This window comes from Aquila chrysaetos, chromosome 17 (assembly GCF_900496995.4).
Source record: "Aquila chrysaetos chrysaetos chromosome 17, bAquChr1.4, whole genome shotgun sequence".
NCBI lineage: Eukaryota > Metazoa > Chordata > Aves > Accipitriformes > Accipitridae > Aquila > Aquila chrysaetos.
Window position 1 is genome coordinate 24,329,171 of NC_044020.1, and position 13,719 is coordinate 24,342,889.

The 13,719-nt window shown below is 34.3% G+C and overlaps 1 protein-coding gene across 7 annotated transcripts in view; it reads right to left on the reverse strand.

The window, feature by feature from the left end:
• Positions 1–13,719, reverse strand: part of CCDC91 (coiled-coil domain containing 91) — a 160,883-nt gene that overhangs the window by 64,922 nt on the left and 82,242 nt on the right. For all 7 annotated transcript variants that reach the window (XR_003927223.2, XM_030041178.2, XM_030041180.1 and 4 more), the window contains one exon: positions 7,237–7,344. Coding sequence is in view for 6 of the 7 variants with exons in the window: in XM_030041178.2 (XP_029897038.1) it covers positions 7,237–7,344 (108 nt within the window). In the remaining variant the exon portion in view is untranslated. The remainder of the gene's footprint in view (positions 1–7,236; positions 7,345–13,719) is intronic.

A 13,719-nucleotide genomic window follows, 5' to 3' on the forward strand; every position in this document is an offset into this window, starting at 1 on the left:
CTGAGTGTTTGGCAGCGCAAGGTGGAAAATCTGTCTGAAGAATTCCAACATCTGTTACATATTTCCACTTCCTCAAATTATAACTTATTACTGCATGGTTGAACTGTATCTTTTTGCCAGTTTGAGGTCCAAGTGGCTAACAAAGCAGCAAAACTTTTCTAAGAGAAAGCTCAGGAATCAGCAAAACATTATTAAACCAGAAAAGTTAAAACAATGAAAATATAAAGAAAAATTATAATAGTGGTAATAAAATAACTAAGGTTATACTCGTACTCAGGGTTCCACTCAGCAGTATACAAACAGTATGTAAACTGTATAATTTGAGGCACATCACAGGCTGAGGTTAAGCTTAAAACATTTTGCTGCATATGTGCTTCATTGTTTTTATAAATAAAGTAAGAATCTATACAAAGTCATCTAATAATGAAAATACTTTTCTCAGAAAACGTACAAAGTAATACAGACTATTAAAAAATCCACCAACTTCAAGGTCCTAAGGATACAGAGATAGGAAACTTCAGTAAAAATATGAAGGAGAAAAAAAAAGTATTAATTAGCCCTTCTGTTTTTGTGATCTAATTCATTTCATAGCCTGTATGAGTTCTCACAGAATTGCTCCACCTATCAGGAAAAATAAAAGGAAATGAACTCCTAAAATATGAGCAATATAAACAGCAAAATGTTCAGTAATTGAAGATAACAAAAGGGAGGAAAAAAATAATTTTTGAACAATAGCAGACAGAAAAATAATTGAGGAGAAAAATCATACTATGTTATTTAGTTGTTCAGTTGACAAGAGTTGATGATATAAATTCATAATGAGCAATGAAGATTTTAAGGAAACTTGTTGTATAAGAATAAGGCAGAAAGAAAAAAAAAAAAAAAAAAATCACACTAAAGAGCTACTTTCAAGTGGAACTTGACAAATCCAAGGAAGCAAAGGCAACTTCCAAATAAGATTTTTGGTTGAGACTCTGAAAGCATCCTGGCTTAATTAACAGTGCAAAGGGACTGCAAAACCATCCTCTAACTAGCTTGCAATAGTGGGCAGATTTAAATGAAGCTAGAAGACTCTGATAAGGATTTACATTTTTTTCAAAAAACAGATATGGCTTTTTGAATCTTAGCAATGTAACTTTTACTTTGGGAGGTAAATACTAAGCAATATTGGATACAAAGTCAACACATACAAAAACCAAAACACAAAGTGAGGATAAATCAAACTTTTTCAGGATTTAAGGAAAACAAACAAATAAACAAATCCTTCCCAGCACAGGAAAAGCTGATTCTTGATCTTTTCACTCTAATTCTCTCTATATACACAGAAATAAAGGGCGTATTATGAATTTAGGAATGACTCAAACTGACAACAGGATTCTAATAAATAGTTTCTTTCCCCCTTCTCATAATCAGAAACTACCAGAGAATAAAGAAGTTCTGAGAAAGTCTAACTTCGCTCTTGGCAGAAGAGCGGCAGACCTGAAAAGACACATCTAGATGAACTGTGTTTAAGGATGAGAGGTTAGGTGCAAAGTGAATGAGATGAAAATGTAACAGGAATGACTGCTAAGAAGTGCTTCATTTTGGAGCCAATGAATAAACAATTATTCCCACATCTTGCAAAGTGCAAGATTTCTAAGAACTGAGAGGAAATGCCCAAAGAAGGGGACATGATAAATACTCTCAAGAATTTCCAAAGCTATCATAGTTGGAATTAATGAACCAGTCTTCAGTTTTTCAGTCTGCAAGTCTTCAAGATTATTCAAGTACCTACTACTCTCACTGCAAAAATTGGCAAATGTCTCCTAAAATGCAAATATCCAAAATTCTCTAAGAATCTAGTTTGCATATGCTCCCTTCAAGATCAGACATTAAATAGATTTCTCAAGTACTACCATTAGATGGGAAAAACATAGAACCTCCTTTGTTTACAAGAGGGGAAAAAAATAAATAATAAAAATTTGTAAAATAACATGCTGTACATTTTGCGTAGATATAAAAACAAAATTTGAAATAATAGAAAATTATACTTCCTGACTTTGGAACTAAGTTGCTGAATGAAATAACAATTTTCTCTGGCATACAAACAATCACTCGCTATACAAGACAAGTACATTCGACACTTTAGGAATTGCCGGGGCACTTACTGGTTCTCTTCACAGAAGGCCATACAAAACACATCAAAATGCATCAACCAAATACTGGAGAAGGTATCTATCACATTCCAGCAGCTCATTAGTATTGTCACACCAGTCTTCTGCTTGTACACAGGCTGTTCTTGGAAGCATCATACACTTATAAAAACCTGAGTTCTAGCAAACGGAACTTCTATTCTGACTGAATATTACTGGACAGAAGAAAAGTAGTCCAGCCCAGGAAAGGAATATGCATGCAACTGAACTACAGAATTAAAGACTTTTATTCCTTGTCTGTCTTTATTCTTCTTTTATATGATATAAAATGGAGAATATGCAGACTAACATAATTAAGGACCACAGTAAAATATATCCCCCTCAACTACATCCAAGCATGAAAACACTACTTTGATTGATACTGTTTCCTCAGGAAGACATAAAGAGGAATAGTGTCCAGGTATGATATAGAGTTGGAAATGTGTGATCTGAACCTCACTTCACATATACTTTAATCCCTCCCCATCCGAGAATGCCTGTTTCACACTGTTTAGAAGACAGTAAGGAAGGAGATGATCAAGGTAAGGGAAGTGCAAGATAAATAAATAGAGGGAAAATGATTTCTCATAAATGAGAAGTGATTTGCTGCAGGTATTTAAGATTTTGTTTTACCTTAATATACATATCATTGGCTGTTTTGAAAAGAATATAAAAATCAACCTCAATATAGTCTACGTTTTTAACACCATCTACTTCATTTGAACAGCGAGAGAAATTTCTGATACATCATCATTTCTAAGGCTTCCAGTGAAAACAGGTCATTCCTTTTACATTACCATGCTCATGGTCTAGCAACCTTAATGAGAAAATTCCTTAGAATATCCTAGTCCTACATAGCAAATACTTTTAAATAATAGATGCTTACTTTCTCCATCTTTTTATGGTGCCTTTTATGGTCTGTGCTTTTTAAAGTTACTCAGTCTCTATGTCTTCTCTATGTTCAGAAGAAAAACCTACCTGGATGTTTGAACAGACTACTTCTATTCAAACACTGGAAAACAAGGAAAGCTGAAAGACACTCTATTCTACATACTGAAGTATGGAACAGCAGAATATTGCCAGTGATACCTGCCTCTGCTAGCTGCATCCAGCATCCAGCCCAGGCAATTGCTGCTGTTCCCCACTAAAAATCAAAGCGTGCATAACCTGTAGACCTTTTCCATGCCTCATTTGTCATAAAAGATTGCTACCACTTACTAAAGAAGGTAGAACTATGATCTAAATTTGTCAATAATCTCTCAGAGAGAGAAATTTTACTGCCAGATGTCTCGTTTGTTTTGGGGTTTTGTTTGAGATTTTGGTTTTGTTTTTAATATTCATACTTTACAAGATAGGCATTGTTCTACCCCATGTGGCATCTCACTTCTAGCACTGACAGGTCAATACCTGAGTATACTGAAGCACTTTTATTAACTTGATGTTAGATGTGCCTTCATTTTCTGGGTATTAAAAATTTCTATTCAAAAGTTTGTTGATCATGTTTTTCAGTATGCATTTTCATATAGAACATGAGTTAAACCACAAGATCAAAGTTGGTGTTCATTTTCAGGAGGCAACATCAAATATGTTTGTGTCTCAGAAAAAGATAAGGATGAAATCTGTGATTTTCCAACTTGTAATAAACTGATATGTGTTTTCCAAAGACATTTTCTCTGATATCCTCAAATGCTAGAAATGTACAACTGACATGCATTGCTCTCCTAAATACTCAATATATGATGTGACTGATTTCTGGCATAGAGAAGAGTTCTCATTGTCCTGTTCATTGATGAAGGACACCATGACCCTGGTGCCCCTGAATATACCATGAAAATTCCTGGTTTGCATTTTGAAATGTTGATATGAGAGTGTATTTCCTTAAACAAAACCAGCAGCCCTAGAGATTGTTCCCCAGGAAGGGGATGATCACTAGAGTGATCATCAATTTCTTTGAGGGAACTGGTCCTTTCAACACATTCCAGGAAAGGGGGAAGGGGACCCATAAGCTCCAGACCTAAGGGACATTTGAGATCAGATATTCAAGACAAGTGACATTAACAGAAAAGGGTAGATGCAGAAATATCTGGCATCTGCGTGCAGTAACTGAATAGTAACTGATACTGCCAGCTCATCTCTCAAGTGTTTGTTTCAAAAGCAATGAATAGCGACAACGATTAATACAGAGGGATGCTTCCCTGAGAGGCAGTTCAGTATAGTATGTCAGAGAGTATACTGAACTTCAAGCAGATGAAACTAAACTAGAAAATAGACCAGAGCTTTCTTACTTTAGGATCAGTGGGGAAGGAATCTGTCAGAAGGGCCAGAATAGAAAAATGGCTCAGAATTTTACTTTGGAGAAGTTTCTGCAATTTTAGCAATGTCCTAAACCGCAGACCTATGGAGTTAAATCTAGTAAAATAGTACAGTGAAAAGATAGCTGACAGAGCTGAAACAAGGTACAGAACTGAAGACAACTTGTGCTGACGGTTCCCTCCCGTAGATGATGGTGATGTTACCTATAGCTAGCCAGTATGCTGCAAAACCTCGCGTGTAACAATCAAAGATGAACTGCAGAAATTTGTCCAGAAGGAAACTGAGGTAGAACCATAGAACTAGGCTTTTCACATCTTCCCCTATCCTAGAAGATACAGCCTTGTACACTGGCCTTATCAGCAGTACGGTACCTCTCCCAACAGACTTTTAACATGCATCTCCATCACAGGCACAACACCCTGCTAAGATACAACTTTAAAATCAGAAACTTAAATAAATTCTAACAATAGGTTAAGGACAAGCAGAGAAAAACAGCTTTTCCTCCTTCTCCAAGAGACACTTTTGGGAGGGAGGGGTATGGGAATTTAGGGGGAAAATGGGATTAGGAGAAAGCACGAGAAAGGAGTTATTACATGAGATAATCTTGATTTTGTGCAACTGGAAATAAAACAGCAGAAAATTTAGAAGGAATGGCAAATGAGGACAAAAAATTATGTGGGTTGACAAAGTTTTACGTGGGCTTAAAAGTTTGAAGGCAAAATACTGCTTGTAAGGCAAGAATATTAGAAGGAAAAAAAAAAAGAAGCTATGTTTGTGTACAGAACATACTTGCATTGTGTGATTACTGCTGTGCCAAAAAAAATTCTTTACAAAGATAGAGATACTCATAACTCTCCATGTAAAGGTGGATATGCATGTACAATCTCATGACATAGAATATTAATCAACTTGGTGTATAATCATTAGTAATCATTTCAACAATCTTAACTGTTAGCACACAACAAAATCATTTGAACAAAAACAGATGTTAAAACGAACACCAAAGCATATATTTAAGAATAGATGTAGTCAGAAAGAATAAAAACACACTACACACTTATCAGATCTCTTCCAACAAAGATTTATGAGTAAACAAAATTTGCCAGTATAAATCCTATTTTATTAAACCTGGTAGTTCTACCATAAGCACTCTACTTGTCTTCAAAATCCCAGTTTTATATTACAATTAAAGTGATAAACCTTGGTCAAGTTGAATGAGAAATGACTTGGAAGTTTGTAAACAAAATGTAAACCTGTTCTGGGGGGGCGTTAAATTGCATTAAATGTAGACATGATGTGAACTGGGCACTGTGTTATGTCATAAGTACTCTCCTGTCCTACAACCAAGAATAGGTCCCTTACGTTGTTGGGTTCTCCCCAGGTAAACCTGAACCTCTTGAACATGTTTTCACGTTTCCGTCCCCACCTTCTGGTTTGCGATGCAAATATAACAGATCTCGGAGCAATATTTTTGCTCAATCTCTAAGTATACCCACAAAAAACCTTCCTATAGTACTTCCAGATTTCATGAGATTCACCCCTTTTCAACATCCAGAAAATGATATCAAGTTAGCAAACAATATGTTCATTTCAGATACACAAAACATTTTCTTAAAATTAATTTTTACTTTTTCATTTGCTTTTTAGGCAGAGCTTTATGGTAAGCATTAAATAACTGTAGTTCTGTGCAATAAACTCCTCATTCGTGATGGAATCGATTTCTCCAAACTATTACATCTCTCCTTCATACTGTTTATACAGATGCTTATATATTTAATATATGTTTGCACTAAGTGTTAATTGATATTGTCAGAACAGTGAAATGGTCATAAAACACTGTTGGAAATGGTGGAATACTTGAAGTGGACTTTTGATGTATTTAGGTCTAATATACCCCAAGAAAATTAAATAAAAAATTATCTTTTGTATTTTTAGTAGAATTGTTGCTAATAGTACTTAAAAGGTAAATGTTGATACTGTTAATTACAATGTCAACAACTTCAGGATGCTATTAGCAAATTAGCTTTTTTTTTTTTAAACTTATATACTAATATTCATTATTATTTTGATTCAAGAGCTGTACTTAAGTCAAACCAAGATATTTTCAGTAACAAACCTGGTTTACGCTGTTCAGATATTCATCAGTAATTGATGTGATTCCAAATAGTTGCTATGCAGTGTGCTTTTACTCACGTCATGTTATATGAGCCAATATAGGCCTATTTATGTATATATATTTCTGAATATTATGTAACTCCTCATAGCTAGTTTTTGTATTTTTTATGTAAGATTTCTACGAAATAAAAATAGGTTTGGGCAACAGATGTTTGTGTCTACCGTCTAAGAAATATAAAAAAATTTGGACCAAAAATTTATGCAAACCCCATACAATCAAATCCTGCATTTAACTACATAAACTAAAAATAATTGCATGTTTTCTCCAAGACTACAAAAAATGGCAGCTGTTAAAGGAGTAAGTATTAAGTTGCTCTGAGACTTCTTCTCAGTGCTATACTCTTCTTGAATCTGTTCTAAGCAGGTTTAAATGTTATAAAACACCTTTGGTCCCAACAGATGAAGAGTCATTATTTATTTTGCATTTTTAAATACTTGTGTTTACTGTTATGCTGAGGACACAATGTGAAAGATTTATTATTTTCTTTGGAGATCATATATGTCAATATTTTTTCAAACAGAAAAGAGTTGAAACTAAAAGAAAATCACGAAGATTTTTGTATGTGCACATCCATACCTGAGTATTAAGAAGTTCTTCACATTTGTGAGAATGTTTTTCAATTGCTAGTATATACTGTTTTTCAATAGCTGCTTCTTGCTGTTGAACTGTAGATTGTAGCAGTGCCTGCAAAAAGAAAGCACGGAATATTCAACAAAGATAACTAGTATGTTGCAGATCTACTAATACTTTTGTATAACCGGAATGTGGAATGCTGTTATAAATTTGGAATGTGCAACTATTAAAGTACCTTTCTATGTAACACTACCTTGTTTTCAGTCAGGACTAAAATTTTTTGGATCTCAGATTTCTTATACAGCCTGCTTAAAAGACAGCAGCACACAGAAGATAGAGAGGGAGAGTATTTCTGTCAAATATACTCAGTTTAGTGGGACCACACAAGAAGAGAAGCATATGAAAGCTGCTGAAGAGAAAAAAAAAAAAAAAACAACAAAAAACCCAACAAAAAACCAGACATATTTCCCTGGCTGACAAAACTCCACATCCTCTCGGCACAGTGTAAGATCCCATGGGCCAAGCATGATCTTCACAACCACAAGTCAAGTAAAAGCAGATGGAAATTCTGAGTAATTTAAAACATTAAAGAACGCCCCCCCAGGAAGTTCACACTCAAATGTGAAGCAGTGGAAGTCGAAGTGTGGAAAGTCAAAGTACCAAGACAGTAACAAAAAGATGGTAAAATTAGGAACCTTCTGTGCGTGAGCACATGCGCACGCACAAGTATGTATTCACGTGCACTTGACTGAACTCTGCAAAATTTCCAGCATCTGAATGCAAAAAGAGAAATAAAAAAATTTTAAGATATGTGAAAAACCAGATTACCATTTGAGGAATTACACTCCTTAAACAATGATGGTATTTTAATGCAGGATTTACTTAACTCATGCTATGCAAGTCTTTTTCCCTAATGTTATAAAATATTTATGTCACTTTCCAGATATTCGTTGGGCTATTTATACACAATGTAGCAAACTATTTTTAACTAGTAATCAATATACTGAAGTAGTTGAAATTACTGAGTAAGTCAAAACAGACATAAGTTTTATAGAAAACAGACCTTTGGCCCAAATGCAGACAAAGAAAAAAAAACCCATCTTTCAAAGAATCTTTATTTTAGAGTTATATTTACTTCATGGAACATAACACACACATTAAACACAATTTTGAATACTTTAAAAAAAAACAAAAAATGTATTAAAAAAAATAATCTTTTGACGATTTTTGAACTACCTTTCCAAATTTTCCACTAATTAGCCTCTTATGCCAAAATCAGTGTTCTTCAGCAATGCTATAGTATTGCAGTAGTTTTCAGCACAGGTTCAGAGATTTAAAAGGTAAAAAGTGGTGTTTAACATAAACTTTAATCAAAGTGTAAGAATACATTTACTAGTGTTTGCAGGGGATTTAGCTAGCCATAAGTTTACTTTTAAAAAAGCCAATTTCCTTCCAACTAAATTTAGTTCTTATTAATATAAATTCAGGCAATCACAAAAACTTAACTCTCAAAATATAACTTCTGTATGTGAAGCTTTATATGCTAAATCCCACTGTGCATAAACTAGAGTTGCCACATATCACTAGCAAAAATTAAGTCTGAACTTTGCGGTATGGGGTTTTTTTTTACTAAACTATTGTGGCAAGAATTGTTTCATATAACTGGGTCAAAATAAAAAAAAAAAACAAAACACTATGCACTTTGCTATGCAAACTAAACTGGCGACTGCTAAATTCCTATTAAACGGTATAAAGAACTTTCAGTTTACAAGGAAATAATTATTATTCATTGTACAGCATGCAAAGGGCATTAAATTTTTTTCATTTATTTTATTATTATTATTATTTTCTTTAGAAAATACATAAAATTCCACACTCGGAAACAAAAGCCTTCCTTTTCTATCACACAAACTACTAATATAGTTTAAATAGTACCACAGAATTGATCCTGTATTTGACTATTCCATTAGTTGGCCGAGTAAGAAGACACAGAGAAAAATCCCACTGTGGCACAGTACTTCAGAGATAGCTTCCATGTTGTGCCACAATAAAAATCTCCAGACAAAAATCTTTATTTTCTATGGAGAGATTCAGCAGATCAGCCAGTCAAACAGGCCTTTAAAACACAGAATAAATTATTTATGCCAAAGCACAAATCTTTTCAAGTCATTTAAAAGAAGATGAGGTGTGTCACATAATATCCCGAAAGAGCTATAACTCCTTATGAAAATAAGATTTCCCTTTTCAAGAGAAATGTGAAGATTCTCAGAACTTTATGGTTCTAAGATATGCTTACAATCAAAACACAATGCTAAGCTCAAATTTATTTTAAAGTGTAGAATGTTTTTATACTCATGAGAAAATTTTTATAGTCAGGACTGCTCATAATTGTCAGTACTGTCAGATAAGGCACTTCTATAAAATAGAAAGTCTACTCTGCTGAAGTATGAACAGAGAAGTGTCATAGAGAACTGGCATGACTAGACAAATGTATCTTGCCCATTAAGTCTTTCATTATTCTTCATTTGTCATTGAAATCATGTCCCATATTTAATAAATTATCAGAAATAAGACAATTTTAAAAAGAAGATAAAAGCCAAACTTGACAATTTCCTTTAATTCTAATCCAACATGCAGTTGTTGCCTAGGACACTACTATGTTCATTGCATATATCCTACATCTGCCTGGCTTCGGTTGATTATAAAACCTAAATATGAACATAAAGATGTCATAAAACAATGTCTTTCCAAGATTGTAAAAAATACAAAAAAAAGAAAAAAGAAAACATGGAGTTAAAAAATGAGGTCATTTTCTTCTTTGTCTGATCACAACCACCTTTTAAGGTTTCTTGATGGGGTACATAGAGCAGAGATGCATTATATCCATCCAAAACTTTTGCAAATTTCAAGATAATGAACAACTTCAATTACTAATTAAAAAACTGATTTAATAATTATCTAATTTACTAAACTAAAACATACATCTAGCTACTTGATGATAGGCATCTCTAACTCTTACAGTTACATGCTTCCTTCAGTATGACGACACAAAGTCTTTTGACTAATTGCTATTCTGGGCAACTACTTATCACTGCTGAAACACCACTTTCTTCCTTAATTAATTACACAATTATCCTGGTGGGCTTATGTTCCATAAATCTGTGGCCACTGACCTAATATCAAGCTAGCATTCTTGAAGCAGTCTCCTTTTAATAGCTCGCTGAATCATTTCAACTAAGGTTACAGCAGGTTGTAGCCTATGGCATCTGTTGCATGAAGTCAAAGGGCAGGATTTCAATATGGGTACTCCTGGCAATCCATTTCTCTTTCTATATATTGTGCAATGAACTTTCTTGACACAGGGTGGCAAGGGTCATCCTGTACCAACAGCCAGTTTCAGGACTGTGATGGCAAGAGGCGTCAGTCTTGATGTGGATCTGTTTCTACACTCCTGTCACATTTCTTGCCTTGGTCCACACTTGTTATAAAGGAAGTGGTGGGTTCAGATTTTCAGGATTTCTTTACATTTACCAACTAGTCCTTACTGCTTCTTGGCTTTATTTATGTTTTTTTTTCTCCTTCCTCAGCACAACACATTTCACAGCCCTAACTATATCTGCCTTTAACCAAAAGTGAGGTTGCTTTTTAGGTCTTTACTAGAGCCAAATAAACAGTCATCTTTTTCAGGCAGTTACTAGATCTTCTTTCCCCATTTGTAATTTCCTCAGCTTTCAAAAAAATCTGCCTCCCAACCCCTTATGTAAGTCGTTGTATCAGGGAACAGTGTAAAGGACTGTGGTACCTTAGATAAACAACTACTTAAAGCAGTTTGCTTAAATTTCAAATACAAAGCCATGCATGAATATAAGAATGAACTGCAGCCACTCTAGTGGCTGTATAACCATAGTTATGATCATAAGTACATCATCATTTGAACTGGTGCCTTTCCACTAATCAAAGACAGAATTTACAAGCCTTATGTAAAAAATAATCAATGTATATTTAGGTATAACGAGAATAATACTATCCTTCCTCTGACTCCTGAAAAGAAAATGAAAAATATCACCACAGCCCCAAGTAATCAGACAAACATATATACATGGCCTTTCAACAATTCCTTCTTCCCTGTATCTCACATTACACTTTTACCATTACTAAACTGGGCAAAAAAACCCATTAACTGAGAAAGCCAAGAATTAATGTCTATGCTGACATTGTTTTACTAAGTTTGGTTCAGTTATAATTGATTTTTAACTTGGCATAATCTTCTTAGCTAATCAAAGATAAAATTTGGTCAACTTTTAAGCATCAGACTTTAATCTATAGCTGGTTTGGCTTGTAGATCAGAAAAAAAGAATAGTAGGAAGTAGCACTGAGAAAGTTATTAGGGGAAGAAGAGGGTGCCTAATTAACACATCTATATTTAATTCCTCTAAAACCAGAATTACTTCTGAAAATTACCCTGACTTAAGGTATCCAGAGGGTTTTATTTGGTCAAAAAAACCTGGGACAAGAATAAAGCATCTCCTATTTTAACCATTAATCTAGCTCAGTATTCTCAGTTTCAGTATAGGAACTTAAGATGACTCAAAGAAGTGACAAGAAACTATGAGTCAGATATGGAATAGCAAAACTTTAGGTCCCTCTCCAAAATCTATCAGGTATCAGATGGATTATAGTCTGATGTGCAGTTGTATTTTCTTCCTCTCAAAAACAAGTGAAAGGAATCATTGTAAGCTCCTCTCATCAGGGTGAAAACCAGTGGAATTTAACCAAAAAGGAAAATTAGAAGTCTGCAACTCTGCCTCAGTCCCGATTTTCCTTTCCCAGAGAATAGGGCAATGGCTCTTGAACCACTACAGATGAAGCCAAATTTTCTAAGTTCTAAAATTTCAAAGATTCATTGATTGTAGTTCTTATTCTAATATCTGTATCTCTGGATTCTTGTCAGTAAAGCAGCCTTTATGGTGCAAGGAGTAACAAAATAATAGCAGAATTGTAGAATGTTCTAGAATCTTGTAGATCCTTGGAGGGTGGGGGAGGGCAGAACATGTTCTGGTGCCTGTAAATTATATGGTTTAGTTGTATGATAAGGTAGTTTAAATGCTAGAATTCATGTGGGAGAAGTTCTGTCTTCTACTTGCTATTTTGCCACTTGGAAATAATTCATATTCCCAATGCACATTATACTCCATCAGCAACCTGTCTTGTTTTCTGTTCATTGTTTCTGGACATATATATATATGAACAACTTTGGGGAGGTTTTTAAAGAACAAATTCGCACTGTTAACAGGAAAGCTAAGGAGTAACATGCATGCTCACATTTAACAGTAACTACAGTGTGGCTGCTCCAAATAAACGCCCCAAATACCAGGACTTGTAGGATGACAATGAGAGCAAAGCACGTCTTCTTATGCAGCTTAAACTATCAGAAACGTTCCAAACCATACAAGAAATCCTGCTTCTTCCCTCCTTTCTCATCTCTCTCCTAACCCACAAAAGCTATCAGAGAAATGATCCTAATTTTCCTTTACTAACCAAAAATGTCTGGTGACTTCTGACAGAACAAAGGGAATGAAAACCCTTAAGAACAAGTTCTCCTAAGAGTCTTCATATCCATTTTAGTTTTATATATGATGGGTTATAACAAAACAAAAAAAAACAACAACAACAAAAAAAAAAAAATCAAAGAAACCATTGTTTCCTCAGACCATTATCAGAACTTTCACACATTTCAATGACAGTACAAAACATGTTTAAATTAGTTCGCAGAAAGATTAAAAGTGAATCCATCTTAATTTTATAAGCTGGAATTTTACCAAAACAAAATAAAAGTTAACTAAGTAAATCAGTCCAAATCACTTGAGCTCAGATAAAGAGCTAACCTCAGCTTTAAGTTTCGTACATTAGAATAATTTTGGAAGACCCTGAGTTGAAAGTAGATCCAAACTTCATAATAAGAACTTGATCCGTAATCACTTTGGGGTGTCCTTAAGGGAATACACATCTTAATTACTCTATTATATGCTTTAGCAATGGTGAGAGAATTAAGTAGTCCTGGAATGTAACTGATAGCACACTACATGTACAGTGTGAGCACTAGAGAACTGCATCACTGCATACAGACTAGAGACTGAAAAACTATACTGTACCCAATCTGAGAAGAAAAGTTTAAAGATCAGAAAATACAAATGATCACAAAATTTTAATCCTGTATTTCTACAGGTTGTGTTATTTATAGAGTACTAGATACTTTCTAAAATTTGTCCTCATCCTTGGAAAGGCAGAAGTGCAATGATTATGGTGTTGCCAAAACCATAACACAGACATTCCAGCTCATTTTTAATACAAACCTATTTGCCCTGCCCTAGTGCATACTGTCTTCATTCTACTGGCAATAGATACCATAGCTGCTTGCCCAGAACAGGATTTATTGTATGGCCAAAAGCTAGAATTTATTAGAATCCTTCTCGAATTATATAGCCA